The sequence below is a fragment of the Budorcas taxicolor genome, chromosome 14 (genome assembly GCF_023091745.1).
Source record: "Budorcas taxicolor isolate Tak-1 chromosome 14, Takin1.1, whole genome shotgun sequence".
NCBI classification, from domain to species: Eukaryota; Metazoa; Chordata; class Mammalia; order Artiodactyla; family Bovidae; genus Budorcas; species Budorcas taxicolor.
In genome coordinates this window covers 73,882,097-73,901,459 of record NC_068923.1, presented here as the reverse complement: position 1 = coordinate 73,901,459, position 19,363 = coordinate 73,882,097, and the positions used below count along the sequence as shown (strand labels likewise).

General features: G+C 39.9%; 1 protein-coding gene across 1 annotated transcript in view; it reads left to right on the top strand.

The window, feature by feature from the left end:
• RIMS2 (regulating synaptic membrane exocytosis 2) overlaps window positions 1–19,363 on the top strand; it is a 595,573-nt gene that overhangs the window by 162,177 nt on the left and 414,033 nt on the right. The window contains exon 4 of the mRNA XM_052651514.1: window positions 11,859–12,169. Coding sequence (XP_052507474.1) covers window positions 11,859–12,169 — 311 coding nt within the window. The remainder of the gene's footprint in view (window positions 1–11,858; window positions 12,170–19,363) is intronic.

Below are 19,363 nucleotides of genomic sequence, written 5' to 3'. Positions count from 1 at the left end.
TCAATGACTAGTTTACTTTGAAACCACTTTTCTAGTTTTTTGATAAAATTTAATTTACAACAGAGAGTTTATAAAGTGAATCAGGTGCTCTGATGGAAAGAAAATAAAAGCAGCACTACAAAATATGTAATTTTGTTTATATGTTTGGCTAATTGGTACCTTTTTAGATAAACCTGACTTCTTTATTCACATCACTCCATAAAAAAAAACAAAACAAAACACTGAAAGTAAGCTGTACTGTATTTTAAAAACTGTATTTGTATGAAAACTTAATGACTTGTTCTCAGTTAACTAATATATTTATTTTAACCTTAATTGGTTTCTGGTCTGACACCTGGTTACATACTCCTCTATCTCCTACCACTTTTTTCTTTTCTCTCTTTTTTCATTTTGAAATATTTCAAACATGTCAAGAAGTTTAGAGACTACCAAGCAAGTTATACAAATCTTAAAATGTTCCCATGTTTCGTATTTTTTTTCTGAGATAGCACAATTATCTTAAGTACTTATTATTCTATAAGTTTTTATTTGTATAGTTCGTAAACACTGCTTATACCTAAACACTGCTAAACCATATAAAACATTGTTTTACAAGGTTTTAAACTTTATATTATGGATCATACTGTATATATTTTTCTGAAACGTTATCTATTTTGAGATTTAGATCCACCTACCTCTTATAATTCATTCATTTTGGTTGCTGAATATAATTCTTGGCATGAATATGCTAGATGTGGGTTTGATCCATGGATTGGGAAGATCCCCTGAAGTAGGAAATGTCAACCTGCTCAAGCATTCTTGCCTGGAAAATTCCATGGACAGAGGAGCCTGGTGGACCACAGTCCATGGGGTCAGTGAGACATGGCTGAGTGACTGAGCGCTCGCATACATCCTCATAAGAGGAGGATTACACACAGAGTGAAGGTGATGAGAGGGTGCCTCAGAGAGAGCTCTGAAGATGCTGTCCTTACAGACTGGATTGACGTGACCACAAGCCGAAGAATGCTGATAGCCATCAGAAGCTGAATGCCAGGAAAGGCAAAGCATTGATTTTCCCTGGAGTCTCTTAAATGAGCAAGGCCCTGTTGATACCTTGATGTTGGTCCATTGATGCTGAATTTGAATTCAGACTTCTGGTTCTTCAGAACTCTGAGAGAATGTCTTTCTAGTTTGTGTTAATTTGTGGCAGCAGCTATATGAGGCTAATTTACTGCTCTTTTCTGGTTTTTGCCGTTAAAATCTTTTCAGTCTTACAAATTGCACTAGGGAAGTCACCTTTTTTCTCCTTTCTATAATAGTTCAGAAAAGTTTGTGATTACTTTTTCAGTGTTTGGTAGGCATCAAATGTTAAAACCATCTAGACCCCATTTCTTTTTTGGTGAGATGATTTTTTTTAAGTTTTCACTGTAGTTTTTTCCTTTTCTCTCTCTCCTCCTCTTTCCCTCCCTTTTGCCTTTCCCCTGAGCTTATGTTTTCCTTATTAACAATTTTGTGATTGCCTTCCTGCAGTGTCTGGTCTCTCCAACGCAGAACCAGGTCTTTAGAAGTGAGCTGGGATCTTGTTTCCATCTTGCTACTTAGTGATACTGCAAATTAACATATTAGAGGTATTTTAAATTAATGATCCTGCAAATTCATATATAGAAACCAAGGTCATGGTTGGCTTTGTTCAGGGTCTTGTTACAAGACTGTGTCCCATTTATCTGAGCTCACAGGTATGTGTAATCTGTAGGTTGAGGCAGTTTTCTATAGTGTTTTCCAGCTTCTTTTATTAATGAATCCTCTGGGCATCAAGAAGTGAACCTTGACTCCAAGTTTTCATTTTACAGGAGCATATTTAGTTCTTTTATCCTAAAGAGCTCTGTTCTCAGCCATGGGTGCCTGCTTTTTGGCTGGGGGCACAGTGGCCCTAAGGCTTCAGCTCTGCTCCATAGAAAACAAAACAAAACCCTGAAAGTAATTTTAATTACTTTACATTTTGTTTTAATTTTACTTAGTTTATTTCTACTTTTTATAAGCTAAAATTCTGGGTGCAGAAACAAAAATCTTTCTATACAAGGAACATCTATTTTAACAGAAAAATGTTAAAAGTTAAGATTTATATCATGCCATGAAACAAAGTAATATATAAAAATAAGAGTTTAAGGAAAGTAGAAAGAGGCTTAAAGGTTTAAGTTTAGGCAGAGTGGTCGAGGTCACTATAGTTTTTATTTCTCTATAATAATTTCCCTGAGATTTTAGGGATAAGTTAAAATTGCATTTTTTCAGCAATTGTGTCTTTTGTTTTGATAAAGGTACAGATACCTAAAATGTTTAGTAATATTGACTGCATGGCAATCCAATAAATGAGTTGAAAATATTTTCAACTTAATTGTCTTTCATTTTCACTTCATCTCCTGTCTTTTAAAAACAGCAGATTCCTTTTTTGTTGTGCTCTGCAGCCTGCCACCCTGCCCAGAGTAGAGGAACCAGCCATTTTATCAGAATCTAGACGTTCCCAGTTCTTCTTTCTCTAGGTGTGGTTCTGGTTCAGACTTGGCACTTTGGTGAATATTAATCTTTGACCGTAACTGACAGTATTCAGATCACAGAGAAATAGGTATGGTATATTCGAAGTGCCTCTTGGTTTAGATTATCAGTAAGCTGGCTTCTTTGGGGAAGCTTTGGAATGGTGAAGGGGGACGCCACAGTTCTAAGTCCAAGCCTGAGGGTTCTTGGGGAGAGTGTCAGGTATACAGAAAAGGTACACAGTCAAGGAAGAGTCTGCCGCTTCTATCCCTGCACATGGTGAGGAAGAAGAAAGACAGTAGGAAGGCACAAATGATCAGAGTAATGTTCTAGTCTGTTCTTTCTAGTCTTTGACTCAGGATGAGGATGCTTATTAGTTAAGTCAAAGGGCAACTTTTACCCTTGCTAATATTCGAGGTTCTTGGAAGAGATATCTTTCTGGATGTCCTTCCAGCATTAGCTTTCCAGAACTATCTTCAGTTCCAGGGTGGCATGGAGGACACAGAAGTAGCTGCATGTCCCTGCTGTAACACTCCCTGGTGAGGGATGAGGGATGTGGCCACTTTGCAGTAGAGATGGCAGTACAGCTACCTTGGGCCATGACTGAATGGAGAATTGTTCAGAGACTAGAAGGAGTCAACAGAGCCCTGGGAGCTGAGGTGAGATCAAGTCAACAGTGGAGCACAGTCCTGCTGAATAGAGTAGAAGAACCAGACTGTGAGTTAGATGAGCTGCTGATTTAGGCAGCAGAAGCTCCACAGGACACCCAGATACTTTCTTAAAAAACAGCAGGGGAAGGGGTAGAAATGTAAAGCATAGAGAATTTAGCCAAAGGAGCTATTTATCACGCTAAAATTTAGTACGTAGTTTTAAAAGAAATCTGGCTAATGTGCTGTTGAGGAAAATCAGATAAATAATTAGAGAAATAAACAAGCTATGTTTCTTTGTGGAGTGATTTTTCAAAGCCATTATCAATAGCCAACTAAGACTTGGAGATGTTCCAAGTAAAAATTTCTTCTGTACTGCTGCTGTCTCCTGAGGGACTTAATGACCACACGGCTGAACTCTCCTGTATCAGCTGACAAATAGGATTGTATGTTAGCTAGAGATGCCATGCTTGTGGTTCACGGGGAATTTGGCAAAGTCTGGCTGCTTGTCTTGGGGTATCAGATGGAAGAAATTTTCTGATACTTGTTTTGTAATCTATAAACCCATTACATTGAAATTACATTGATCTCTTAATTCCTTAAGGAACATGTTTGAAAAACTTTAATCCTCTTAAAATACGGTCTGGTACTTCCCTGCCAGTTGCACCATGACAGCACTAGGGAAGGGGCACGTAGGTTAGTAGCCTGCAGTGCCACTGAACTCTACCTTTTGAGGGACGGAAACAGCATGGATCTAATCATGGGAACAGTAGGGTAATGCTGTAATTGACTTTTCTGGATTTCCAGGCCTCTTGCAGATCTCTGTGTTCTTTTTTTTTTTCCAAATGCTGCCTGGGCCTGGGGAGAGGAAGCATCAGGGATTTATGGTGTGACTGTATTCCTTTTGTAGCATTTCTCATAATAGTAATCTAAAGAATATTTGTGCGGTCATTTGCAATTATTTGTCTTCCTTACTATACTTTAAACTCCATAGCAAAATCTATGTCTGCTGACCTGTATTTGCCAGCTCTTAGCATAGTGTCTGGCATACACTAGACATTTAGTGAATACTGAGTGAATGAATAAACAATGAATGAGTTAATGTTAATAGTTACTTGCACATCTATAAATAAATCAGAATTTTATGGTCTGAATTAATTTTATGGTAAATTACAGCTTCATCCAAGTGTATCTTTTCATACTAAATGTATAATCTTTTAGGAGATCATATTAGGTACATTATATTCAGTGATGTACTGATAAATGCTAACCACAGGCTCCCTGTAAGAAGGATAAATGCTAACCACAGGCTCCCTGTAAGAAAATGTCCTGGTTGGCGGTATTTTGCAACTTTCATAGTCTATAAAAACATCCCCAATGGCTGCCTTCAAGCAACTCAGGTTACTTCATCGAATGCAGAGTTGAGAAGAAATGTGCACAAGCCGTTCTTAAGACTCAGTGAAAGTTGGCTCCAGAGCAACACTGAAGCACATTTTTATGTCTTTTTAGTAATGCATTGTTCTTCACATATAAAGAGTATGCTGGTGATGCGTTCAGTAGAACATGTGCTTTAGAAAGATTTTGAATTAGTCAACTGCAAATGATGAACTTAGAAAGTTTCTATAGCTCAACATAATAGAATTTTATTTCTCACAGTGTGAGGTCCACCCTGCTGTCAGTGGCTGATCATCAGAGACTCCCTTCCAAATAGTCATTCAGATTCCCAGGCTCCTTCTTTATTTTAATGGATCCTTTATCCCCCAGGGTCTTAATGAAGAGCTTGATCATAGCATATGAGAGTTTTGAATGGTCATAAAATGGTACACATCATTTCGCTTGTAGTCCATTGGCCAGAACATAATAATGGCCATCTCTACAAGGGAGATTAGGAAATGTAATTTTCTAAGAGACAAAGAAATAAATTTAATACCTAGCTAGCATCTTCCACAGTTTTCTAGTCATGTGATAGGGTTAAACCAATCAATTTAACACCTTTTTTTCTGACAAAAACACACATTGATAAGCATTACAGATTAGTGGTGGAGCCTACTCTGATTAGACTGGAGTTTAGTAAACTCATTTATTCTGTGTGAAGTTAGCTGGTTTTAGCAACTTTGCCTTGGCCTCATTAGCACCAGCCTCTAAGCAGTAATCCTTCATTTCTCTGAAATACTCTTATTTATTATCCCTATTTAGATGAAAATCAGAGTATTCAGAGGTTTACATTCCTTTAAGTTATTGTATGCAGTTAACATAGTTTTGTTTGTGACTATGAAGTTTAGCTATTACATTTACCATTTTTATGGTTTTGAAGAGATATTTCTATTTTCCTTGTTTTTTTCCCCTTTTTAACCCCAACAAGGATGTTTGTGGAATGGAACATATGGTAATAAGGGACAAATTTGGGTCACTAGTATTTCATCTTGTATATTGCTGTATTACTTTGAAAATAGTGGCATATTTAGAACTGAAAGTAATAATACCTTATAATTTTGAATCCTCTGTGTTTTTGTATTCTCAGGGCCTAGATTTTTTTTTTTTTTTGGATAAATGATGACCAGCCAAACTAATAGGCTTTGACCTTGGTGATTTATAAGCATATATATTTCTAAGACGTTTTAAAAGCATTTATCATAAGGTACATTTGCTGGTTAACTTAACTGGCTAAAGGATTCCATTAACAAAAGTCCTATTTTATCCCAAATTAGTTAATTTTTTCCACAGACACAGAATTCAGCTCTATAGACATCAATTGTTTCATAGCCAATTAGTGAAAATTCACTTCACAGCACATCTATGTGTTTGTAAGACATTGTTCAGTATCAGCAATTGATAAGTTGCAGTGTATGTAAAGGGCTTCAAGTGAAATTGTCAGTTTCTGTATTAATTTAAATGAGTGGATTTAGGCTTTCTGATCCTTAAAGATTAATAGATTCTTAATCCAAAAGTAGGAGGAGATAGTGAGAGAAGGGTAATGGGGTGTTAGGATGTGAGGATTACTAGAGACCAGCAGTTTAGGAAGGAACATAGGATCTAGTCAGAATTCCCTGGTGGCTCAGACGGTAGGGAATCCACCTGCAAAGGGGGGAAACCTGAGTTTGATCCCTGGGTTCGGAAGATTCCCTTGGGAGGGCATGGCAACTCACTCCAATATTCTTGCCTGGAGAATCCTGTGGACAGAGGAGCCTGGTGGGCTATAGTCTATGGAGTTGCAAAGAGTCAGACACGACTAAGCGATTAAGCACAGTACAATGTGGATAGCCCAGAGAGTATGGGAAAAGTATTAATACATAGTGTCTTTAATAGGAATCAGACAGCATCCTTCACACCTTGCAGTCATTTATTTTATATATTGATATCTACTGAGTGTTAACAGATAAGGAAAACTAAGCTCATAGTGTTTCTAGTTTTTTTTTTTTTCATTTTGCACTACCTGGAAATGATACTGTTCATACAATGAGTTAACTTAAATTTATAAATTTGTACAAATAGTATCATCAGTTCAGTTCAGTTCAGTTGCTCAGTCGTGTCCGACTCTTTGCAACCCCATGAATCGCAGCACGCCAGGCCTCCCTGTCCATCACCAACTCCTGGAGTTCACTCCAACTCACGTCCATCAAGTCAGTGATGCCATCCAGCCATCTCATCCTCTGTTGTCCCCTTCTCCTCCTGCCCCCAATCCCTCCCAGCATCAGCGTCTTTTCCAATGAGTCAGCTCTTCACATGAGGTGGCCAAAGTACTGGAGTTTCAGTTTTAGCATCATTCCTTCCAAAGAAATCCCAGGGCTGACCTCCTTCAGAATGGACTGGTTGGATCTCCTTGCAGTCCAAGGGACTCTCAAGAGTCTTCTCCAACACCACAATTCAAAAGCATCAATTCTTCAGCTCTCAGCTTTCTTCACAGTCCAACTCTCACATCCATACATGACCACTGGAAAAACCATAGCCTTGACTAGGCGGACCTTTGTTGGCAAAGTAATGTCTCTGCTTTTCAATATGCTATCTAGGTTGTATCATACATTTACCTAGTTTACACTGATGTAAATTGGTAGGGCTGGTTATGGCCTCCTCTAGCCTAGCCTAGTCACTGTGAGGAACACACTTGTAACTCACTGAACACACTGAATTGGGAATTGCTGCCCTGGTGGGCTCTCCTTACCAAACATCAGAATCACCTGTAGGATTTGGCAAATAAATAAAAGAAAATAGCAGATTTCTGCATTCTTTCCCAGTTTCTGATTCAGTAAGTCTGGGGTGTAGCCTGAAAAGGTGCACTTCTAAAGTTTCCAGGTGATACTCGGGCTGCTGTTCTAGGGACACTCTTGAGGCTCTCTGGAAGAGCTTAAGTAACCTGCCTACCTTGTGACAAATGATGAAGCAGCAGTAAGTTGTTTCTGCAAATGATCGTGATTGGATAGTCGTCTGTCTCACAAACTCTCATTTCTGTTTCATTATCAATTAGCAGGTGCAAAAGGATGTTATTCTTCAATATTCTGAGTGTAACTTAGTCCAGATAACTTCATATCATAAAATCATATAGATGTATTATCACTGTTAACATGAATCATAATTTTTTTTTTTAAAAAAGCAGACAAATTCAAATTTAATTTTTAACATTATTTTCTGGTTCTATATTTAGTTGCTTTCACTTTTAAAAGAGATCTGCAGTACCTACATTTGTCACAAGATGGCATTTAAAGGCTGAAGATTTTGGTTGAAATTTGATTTTTGAGACTGTTGATGAGTTAGATGTATAATGTTTCATATGTATTCAAAACAAAAGAAATTTGAACTATGATGTATTTTTTAAAATTTGAGTGAGATTTTGATATTTTACTTTCAAAAATGCTTTCTTATTATAAAAATTAGATAGTAACAAAAATTAATGTTATTGATGATTAATTCTTTTGGAAAAGGATGCAACATGAATCTTAGAGTAATAGCATAAATATTTTATTACATTACATCCCCCAGAAAGGTTTCAAATGATTCCAAGTTAGCAAACATTTAGAAGGTCTTACTTTTCTATAATGTATAAAGTCTTATTATGCAAACAGGGTTTCCCAGGTGGCTCAGTGGTACTCCTGCCAGTGCAAGGAACACAGGAGACTGGGTTTGATTCCTGGGTTGGGAAGATCCCCTGGAGTAGGAAATGGCAACCCACTCCAGTATTTTTGCCTAGAGAATCTCATGGACAGAGGAACCTGGTGGGCTACAGTCCATAGGGTTGAAAGAATTGGATACGACTGAGCAACTGACTGAGCAAATAGATTCAAGGGATTAGATCTGATAGACAGAGTGCCTGAGGAACTATGGACAGAGGTTCGTGACCCTATACAGGAGGCAGGGATCAAGACCAACCCCAGGGAAAAGAAATGCAAAAAGGCAAATGGTTGTCTGAGGAGGCCTCACAGATAGCTGTTAATAGAAGAGAAGCGAAAGGCAAAGGAGAAAACGAAAGAAATACCCATTTGAATGCAGAGTTCCAGAGAATAGCAAGGAGAGATAAGAAAGCCTTCCTCAGGGATCAATGTAAAGAAATACAGGAAAACAATACAATGGGAAAAACTAGAGATCTCTTCAAGAAAATTAGAGATACCAAGGGAACATCTCAAGCAAAGATGGGCACAATAAAGGACAGAAATGGCATGGACCTAACAGAAGCAGAAGATATTAAGAAGAGGTGGCAAGAATACACAGAAGAACTATACAAAAAGATCCTCATGACCCAGATAATCATGATGGTGTGATCACTCACCTAGAGCCAGATATCCTGGAATATGAAGTCAAGTGGGCCTTAGGAAGCATCACTACAAACAAAGCTAGTGGAGGTGTTGGAATTCCAGTTGAGCTATTTCAAATCCTCAGAGATGATGCTGTGAAAATGCTGCACTCAATATGCCAGCAAATGTGGAAAACTCAGCAGTGGCCACAGGATTGGAAAAGGCCAGTTTTCATTCCAATCCTAAAGAAAGGCAATGCCAAAGAATGCTCAAACTACTGCACAATTGCACTCATCTGACATGCTACTAAAGTAATGCTGAAAATTCTCCAAGCCAGACTTCAACAGTATGTGAACTATGAACTACCAGATGTTCAAGCTGGTTTTAGAAAAGGCAGAGGAACCAGAGATCAAATTGCCAACATCCACTGGATCAACTAAAAATCAAGAGAGTTCTGGAAAAACATCTGCTTTATTGACAATGCCAAGGCCTTTGACTGTGTGGACCACAACAAACTCTGGAAAATTCTTAAAGAGATGGGAATACCAGACCACCTAACCTCTTGAGAAATCTGTATGCAGGTCAGGAAACAACAGTTAGAATTGGACATGGAACAACAGTCTGGTTCCAAATAGAGAGAGGAGTCGTCAAGGCTGTATGTTGTCACCGTGCTTATTCAACTTATATGCAGAGTACATCATGAGAAACACTGAGCTGGATGAAGCACAAGCTGGAATCAAGATTGCCGGGAGAAATATCAATAACCTCAGATATGCAGATGACACCACCCTTATGGCAGAAAGCAAAGAAGAACTAAAGAGCCTCTTGAAGGTGAAAGAGGAGAGTGAAAAAGTTCGCTTAAAATTCAACATTCAGAAAACTAAGATCATAGCATTCAGTCCCATCACTTCATGGCAAATAGATGGGGAAACAGTGGAAACAGTGGCACTTTATTTTCTTGGGCTCCAAAATCACTGCAGGTGGTGGCTGCAGCCATGAAATTAAAAGACGCTTACTCATTGGGAGAAAAGTTATGACCAACCTAGACAGCATGTTAAAGAGTAGAGACTTTAGTTTGTCAACAAATGTCCGTCTAGTCAAAGCTATGGTTTTTTCAGTGGTCATGTATGGATGTGAGAGTTGGACTATAAAGAAAGCTGCGCACTGAAGAATTGATGCTTTTGAACTGTGGTGTTGGAGAAGACTCTCGAGAGTCTCTTGGACTGCAAGGAGATCCAACCAGTCCATCCTAAAGGAGATCAGTCCTGAATATTCATTGGAAGGACTGATGTTGAAGCTAAAACTCCAATTCTTTGGCCACCTGATGTGAAGAGCTGACTCATTTGAAAAGACCCTGATGCTGGGAGGGATTGAAGGCAGGAGGAGAAGGGACGACAGAGGATGAGATGGTTGGATGGCATCACCGACTCAATCACTGACAGGGAGGTCTGGCATGCTGCAGTCCATGGGGTCACAAAGAGTCAGAATTGACTGAGTGACTGGACTGAACTGAGCAACTGAGCATGCACGCATGTGCATTATTCAAATAGAAGATATAGATGTTGCCCCCAGTGAGCTTTGAATTTAGTTGGAGAAACATGAAGAGAGATGTATATCCAATTTGAAGAGAGAACAAAATAAAAATGATCAAGTACAGTGTTGTTTGATGTAGACACAAACAATGTGAACTGAAATGATGGGCAATGAAGCAAAAATTTTAAATTGCATTTTACAAAAGCATCCTTGTATCAGTTGAAAATAGCATGTTGAATTTTTCTTTTACTGTGATTATCTATATTATTATAATTGATTCAAACTAAGGAGAAATGTTTAGCCAATTGGAGAGCCGTAAGATTCAGTATTTGACATAAATATGACATTAAAGTCACTCGATTTTTTTCTTGATTAATTGAAAAACATTTTTGGGAAGAAGATAAAGTTTATTTGCCCATACAGATGTTAGTTGTAAAATTCTTTGATTCCTGGAGTTTGAAAAAATGCATCTATTAAAAACTCAAGAGTAGGATGATGGTTACCAGGCGATGGGAGGGAGAAAAGGGAATTTGCTGTTTAATGGAGATAGACTTTGAATATTAAAGACACACAAATTTCGGAGATCTGTTTCACAACAATATGAATATACCTAATGCTACTGAACTGTGCACTTAAAAATGGTTAAATTGTGCATTTTATGTGAAGTATCCTAGTAAAATTATGAAATTGTTTAGGTTTCTATTAATCAACAATATTCTGAGCTTTATTTTAGCCATTAAGAGCTACTCAAAAAAAATAAAAGCCCCTCAAGAAGCTGCAATATATTTGGTGATAAAAGATTAACCTATTATTAGTAGGTAACCTGCTGAAAGTCCAACATAAGCCAGACATTGTGCCGTTGTGCCAGACATTTTATATAAATTATTTCAATCCTCAAAACAATAATAGGAAAATGAATATTACTATCCCTATTTCTTATTTTATCATTAAGGGAACTAAGTTTTATAGACATGAAGGTTCAGTACCTTGTTCAACTTTCAGTTTAGTTGGAGAAACATGAAGAGTAATGTATATCCAATTTGAAGAGAGAACAAAATAAAAATGGTTGCCCAGGTTCCTTTGAGTTGGTATTAAATCCAATTTTTTCTAGCCTCAGAATCCATTTTCTGTGTATTTTACTGTTTCTAATTTAAATAAAAAGCAATTAAAGACTACAAAGAAACAACTAGTAAATATACTTTCCAGTCTGGTATTTCTACTGCCAGTAAATATTGTCTATTTCATTATAGTTATTTTGACAGAGTTAAAAGATACGTGATTTAATTATCAATAGTAGTTAATCTGGATTATGTTTTAACTTTAGAAAGAATGACCATACATACACATATATATGTATATATATTGTTAGCTTGAGTTGTTGTCTCTCTTTCTACTTGCTTTTAACTTTGGAAACACTAATTTCTTTTCCCTGTATATTCACGTGCAGGTTATGTGGGTATGTAATTTGTGCCGAAAACAACAAGAAATCCTCACTAAATCGGGAGCATGGTTTTATAATAGTGGATCTAATACACCACAGCAACCTGAGCAAAAGGTTCTCAGAGGACTGCGGAATGAGGAGGCGCCTCAGGAGAAGAAAGCAAAACTGCATGGGCAGGCCCAGTTCCAAGGACCCTCAGGTGACTTATCTGTACCTGCAGTGGAGAAAAGTCGATCTCATGGGCTCACAAGACAGGATTCTATTAAAAATGGGTCAGGAGTGAAGCACCAAATTGCCAGTGACGTAGCTTCAGACAGGTAAACATTTTGCTTAATCTTTAGGTAAATATTATTTTTAAACTTCATTCCAAACAGAAGTAAAAATACATGACATGTTTAGGCAACAAATGAGTTGTCTAAATATAATGTAAATGTCCATATGTTTTATAGAAATGCTGAAAGTGATGTTAGGACTTGAGCTCTTATATGTTTGAACAGTCTTAGATTTGATGAGGGAATGTCAGATTGTTACAGAATAAAGAAGTGAAATGAAACAGGGAGCCTTGGTAGGAGGTTATGATCCCAGGAAAGACAAATGGGCATAAGAGCAATGGGAATGAAGGAGATGGTTTTTAAGACACTTTGGAGAAGTTGGATTGATGGGACCAACGGGAAGAGGAATTGGGAGAATGGGGAAGATTAATCACATTTCCAAAGGTTCTACCTCAAGTTGAAGCATGAAGTGGTTTTCCAGCTGATGAAAGGGCTTCATAGTTTGATTATTCCATTGACTAACTCTGTTATTAACTCTGTGGCTCAGTTCAGTGGGCTTCTCTATGTTCAAAGTGTTAGACTTTTAAAATTAGTTTCTGGGTCTTAGATTTCCCAATTTTGGAAGGGGGAGAATGAAAAATTTTGTTGGAAAGATTATTTTTCTATATCATATTCCTCTGAACTGACAATTTAAAAAAAATCTAGTTCACACTATGTTTGTTATCTGGAAGTGGCAGATGCATTTACATGTGAACAACTATAAAGTCATACATTTGTTGAAACACAAATCTAAGTTGTGCTTACAGGATGGTTGGTTCTGAGTGTTACTAAAATGCAAGTCTGTGTGCCCCCCACACAGTGAGGCTAAATGGTACCAAAGCTTCGGAGTCTGGAACAGAGAAAGATATAATGCGATGTCATGAGAGGAGATGGGTGGCTCACATCCTCAGAACCCCAAAAGCTTTCAGCAAAGCCCTTTATAGGAAAGGTGAGGGAGGGGTGTAGTTAGCATCAGATCCTTTGTTCTTAAGGTCACGTCATGGTTGGGTAAGAATATTCCCGCACACCTTCACTGAAACAAATGATATTCTCTGTTCTGACAAGAAAAAGCAAGGTCCTGAGACTCAGCTTCTCTCTGAGACCCTGGCTAAGAGAAGGGGGCTGGTCACCTCGCCCAGGAGTGTTCACATCCAGCACCCAGTTTGGGTCCTCTTACCGGGGTCTGGGCCTGGCAGACGAGGCTGGCAGTGCTGTCAGGACTGGGTCCCCAGACCCTGTGTGGCCATCATCACTGAGGGAACCCGATGCCCAGGACTGCAGGCTTTTCATTTAAACTGGAGAGAATCATTTGTGGCAAATACCAGTCAGATTAATTCTCAGCTCACAATGATTGCCCTTCTTTGAGAATAGCCCCAGCCACAGAGGTGGACCTGAAGTAATGGAGTACAGTGTTCTTACAGCTTAACCCCGACCTCTGGCCACCTCCTAGGGGTAGACAACTGATCAAGCGGTACCAGTTTTTGAAACTTGAATGGACAGACTGAAGCTGCTACCTTAATGGCAGTATCCACATACTCAGGTGCTGAGGCCTCCATGGACTGTGACTCATGGAGACTGCCCCTGCCATTTTGTAAAGGCCTGGGCCCAGCCACTGGGCGGCCTTGGCAGGGGCTCTGGAACTTAGCAGGGCACAGCCCTTAGCCTGTCCCAGGCCATCCTAGCTCACCTGCTGGCCCTCAGGCTGGAGGCTCAGGAGGACCTGGGGCAAAGGGCACAACCCGCCTCTCACTGCACTTTCCGCCTGGAGGGCCGCTGGGAGTCTGAGTGTTGGCAGAAGGGGACCTCTAGCCACCGCTCCAAGGGGCTTGTGCTAGTGGCCACATGCTGGCCAGCTGAGAGTGGTGTGCTAAGAGCTGCCTGCCCGCACTGCCCCGGTTACAATCTGAAGGCAAGGAACAAACCTCTCCTTTAAAGTGGACATCAGATTCTGCTCAGTAGGAGTTTCTTAGTAACAGAATTTGAGTTACGTTTTGTGATGTAAATCCCCCTCCAATCTGAGGGCACCTGCTGCCACTTAGTCACTTCAGTCGTGTCTGACTCTGTGCGACCCAATGGACTGTAGCCCACCAGGCTCCTCTATCCATGGGATTCTCCAGGCAAGGATACTGGAGTGGGTTGTCATTTCCGTCTCCAGGGGATCTTCCTGACCCAGGGATTGGACAGCTGACCCTCGCCCATTTTCACAGTGACAGCTCTTAACTGTCTTTCTGCAGAGCCTGGACTTTGGCTGCTGGTCTGACGTCTGACCCTAGGTAGGATGGTGATGCCCTCCAATCTCTGTCTGCCACCCGGTCAGTCTTCTCTGGCTGGATACCCCACCAGGTGCCAGAAATGAAAAAGCTCAGACTCGAAATCCAAGAGGGGAGCATTGGCTGAGAACTGGAGGGTTGTGATCCTCCATGTCTGTGGGGTGGGAAAGGTGCTCAGCTGAGGCGGAAGAACCCAAGCCAGGCTGGCTACCAGCTAGACCTGTCCCCTGGTGTCCATGACCCTCCAGGCTCATGGCTGTTTGGAGTCTGGCCGTCTCGACTCCTCTGCTGGCTCTCAGAGCCTTGCCTGCTGCTAGCAGACATGCCCCTGGAGGTGTGCCCTCAGCCCCATCACCCACGCCCCTTCTGTGTCCAGCCTTAGCTGAGGCATGCCTGCCTCTATTACATGAGCACTCAATTATAACAGGTAAGGTCACTATGAGTCACTTTGCCGTTGGTGTTCAGTCGCTAAGCCATGTCTAACTCTTTGTGAACTCATGGACTATAGCCCACCAGGCTCCTCTGTCCATGGGATTTCCTAGGCAGGAATACTGGAATGGGTTGCCGTTTCCTTCTCCAGGGGGAGTCACTTTAGAAGATGCCTAAAGCCATCACCCTGTTGTGTTGCTACATCTTAGGAAAATAATGAAATGATGGCTGTGCTGGTTGTTTGAAAACTAGCAAAAGTGAAACAGACAGTGTAAATCCTATCTTGGGCAAAACAGTGGTGATTTCATGGCTGGTATGCTGTGAACACGTCTCAGTACAAAATCTCAGGAACTCAGGAATTTTAAGGTTAGAGGACCATCTTAGATTGACGGCCACCTTAAGGACACAAAAATTTAAGAGCAGGTAGTTTTATGTGTAAGGCAATCCAAGGCATTGCCTGTAGGGAGGTGGGAAATGATCCAGTTAAGGAAGGAATACAATATTGGATGCATTCAAGACCTTAACCTCTTAGCAATTGTGTCTCAATCTTACTGGTACTTTTGGGAGACAAAGTATCATTTCCTCAGAGTTATCCCATGCAATGGGCAAGGAGGCTGGGGATATTTATCCATAACTTTCCTTTGCTGTTGGATTAAGACTATTTCTGGTGGGTATTAACTCTCTGGAACTCATTGCTCAAGCAAATTCTTGTGCCAGAGGAAACAGTCAGGCAGAATATTACAAATACAGTAAGAAAGCATCACTGTGTAGGGGACAGTGAAGGAATAAGGCAATGTGAGCTGAGACAGCAGCAGTGTCTGCTACACAGGGACTTCACGAATCAGGAAAAATTGTTAAATGGCAAGTATAATGGTCATGGTATATGAACTTCGATGAAGAAAATAGATGATAACCAATGGAGATAGGATTTTAAATGAACACATGGCAATAAAATGGATAATGGAAGCAGATTCCTTCAGAAACTAGATAGCTGAATGCGATAGTTTCCTTTGGACTCTAGAAAGTTAGGAAGAAAAAAGGAAATACTAGAACCCTGGATCACATAATAGATTATTAAGTTTTGGAGTGCATATATTTAAGAGGTTATAGATGTTAAAAATAAATCCAACAAATTTATGATTAATTACTTCACCATTGTAGGGAAATTAGAAGCATATCTCTAATCTTTGAAGAAGGTGGTAAAAACAAATGTATTTCTTTCAATATTATCCCTTGATGCTTCTTTCACTTACAAAGTACTAGCCCAAATGAACAGTAGAATTCTGACACATTATGGGGAAGCATAATTCAGAATTATGAATGTTGAAAGCTCAACATTCAGAAAACTAAGATCATGGCATCTGGTCCCATCACTTCATGGGAAATAGAGGGGGAAACAGTGGAAATAGTGTCAGACTTTATTTTGGGGGGCTCCAAAATCACTGCAGATGGTGACTGCAGCCATGAAATTAAAAGATTGATTTTAATTTCCTCCTTGGAAGGAAAGTTATGACCAACCTAGATAGCATATTCAAAAGCAGACATTACTTTGCCAACAAATGTCCATCTAGTCAAGGCTATGGTTTTTCCAGTGGTCATGTATGGGTGTGAGAGTTGGACTGTGAAGAAAGCTGAGCGCTGAAGAATTGATGCCTTTGAACTGTGGTGTTGGAGAAGACTCTTGAGAGTCCCTTGGACTGCAAGGAGATCCAACCAGTCCATCCTAAAGGAGATCAGTCTTGGGTGTTCATTGGAAGGACTGATGCTGAAGCTGAAACTCGAATACTTTGGCCACCTCATGTGAAGAGTTGACTCATTGGAAAAGACCCTGATGCCGGGAGGGATTGGGTGCAGGAGGAGAAGGGGAAGACAGAGGATGAGACGGGTGGATGGCATCACCAACTTGATGCACATGAGTTTGGGTGAACTCCGGGAGTTGGTGATGGACAGGGAGGCCTGGTGTGCTACAATTCATGGGGTCGCAAAGAGTCGGACACGACTGAGCGACTGAACTAAACTGATGAGGAAGCAAGATGTAGTCGTTCTTTTTTAAATTCTTTTTTTGCCTAGTGCCTTTGACATCTGAAACCAGTAAATGCATACTTTACTGACTCAATGTATCCTGTAATTATATCCTTCCATTCTGAACCTCATACAAGTCAAACCAATAGCCCCTTTTGTTAATAAGAATTACTTTTAGTTAAGGAAGAAGTCAAGAGTTTAATATCAGATTTGGTAATTATACCTACAAAATAGAATTGGTTATAATTTGTGTAAACTTTTACTTGGAAAATACTTTCTCTTCAAGAAAAATTCCCCTTATCATAAGCAGGAAAGTGTGTTTATTTTTTTAATGCAGGTTCTATATTAATTTATTAGGCATATATGTGTGGGCCTGTTGAATTTTTTTCCCTAGAGCAAGGGATCAGCAAACGCTGTTGCTGGCATCCAATCTGTGCCGTATGTCTTGTAAATAGTTTTGTTGGAACACAGACACATCTATTAGTTTACTTATTGTCTGTGTCTACTTTCAGCTAAAACTCCAGAGCTGAGCAGTTAGAAGAAACCAGTTATATGGGCTTCATAGCCTATAATATCTATGCTGCTGCTGCGTCTCTTCAGTCGTGTCTGACTGTGCAACCCCCTAGACGGCAGCCCCCCAGGCTCCCCTGTCTCTGGGGTTCTCCAGGCAAGAACACTGGAGTGGGGTGCCATTTCCTTCTCCAATGCATGAAAGTGAAGTTGCTCAGTCATGCCTGACTCTTTGCGACCCCATGGACTACAGCCTATCAGGCTGCTCTGTCCATGGGATTTTCTAGGCAAGAGTACTGGAGTGGGGTGCCACTGCCTTTTCCGATAATATCTATGACCCTTTACAAAAAAAGTTTGCCTTTTCCTGCCCTAGAGAGAGAGTGGTTAGCTCTCTTAGCAGTGTTGCAATTTCTCTGTTCTTTGCTCACTTTCTTCTGTTTCTATTTAAATTACTTCAGGTAGGCCTGTTTCCTTGCTCCCCTTACCTTCCTCTCCTCTCTCACTGTCTTGTCTTTCTCTCTCCCCATGTCTCTCTCCTGCCTTACTGGAATGAGTCTTCTAGCAATATTTGACTTGGACAGTAAAATGGATTTTCTCATAAAGAATATAGCTCCAGTTTAAAGGACAATATTATTAGTACTTTGTTCTTTAATATCATCCAGAAACCAGCAGCCTCAAAAAGAGAAACTTTGGTTTAATTAATTTAAATCTATGGACCTAGAACTATGCTTGAAGGAAAATTATGTTGTATTTTCTTGCTTTTAGGAGCTTTAGTTTAATTTTTAACTATATCCTGTAGTGGTTTTGACCTATTTTATGACTTTTTATTTCAGCAAAGATCTCAGTACAGTGCTTTACACATAGACCTTCAGTATTTACTGAATGATGAACACCAAGTTGGCTCTAGAACTTAACTCGAAGTTATTTCATAATACTGAAGAAGTTAGTTACTCAAGAGGACATAAAAATCCTCAATGTCTATGTCTATATTAACGGAACTTAAAAATACATGAAGGGAAAATTGATAAAACTACAGGGAGAAATCAACAAATCCACAGTCGTGAAGCCTCCAAGCCAGGCTTCAGCAATACGTGAACCGTGAACTTCCAGATGTTCAAGCTGGTTTTAGAAAAGGCAGAGGAACCAGAGATCAAATTGCCAACATCCGCTGGATCATGGAAAAAGCAAGAGAGTTCCAGAAAAACATCTATTTCTGCTTTATTGACTATGCCAAAGCCTTTGACTGTGTGGATCACAATAAACTGTGGAAAATTCTGAGAGAGGTGGGAATACCAGACCACCTGACCTGCCTCTTAAGAAATCTGTATGCAGGTCAGGAAGCAACAGTTAGAACTGGACATGGAACAACAGACTGGTTCCTAATAGGAAAGGGAATCCGTCAAGGCTGTATATTGTCACCCTGCTTATTTAACTTATATGCAGAGTACATCATGAAAAACGCTGGGCTGGAAGAAGCACAAGCTGGAATCAAGATTGCCGGGAGAAATATCAAGAACCTCAGATATGCAGATGATACCACCCTTATGGCAGAAAGTGAAGAGGAACTAAAAAGCCTCTTGATGAAAGTGAAAGAGGAGAGCGAAAAAGTTGGCTTAAAGCTCAACATTCAGAAAACAAAGATCATGGCATCTGGTCCCATCACTTCATGGGAAATAGATGGGGAAACAGTGGAAATAGTGTCAGACTTTATATTTGGGGGCTCAAAAATCACTGCAGATGGTGACTGCAGCCATGAAATTAAAAGATGCTTCCTCCTTGAAAGGAAAGTTACAACCAACCTAGGTAGTATATTAAAAAGCAGATACATTACTTTGCCAACAAAGGTCCGTCTAGTCAAGGCTATCGTTTTTCCAGTGGTCATGTATGGATGTGAGAGTTGGACTGTGAAGAAAGCTAAGTGCCGAAGAATTGATGCTTTTGAACTGTGGTGTTGGAGAAGACTCTTGAG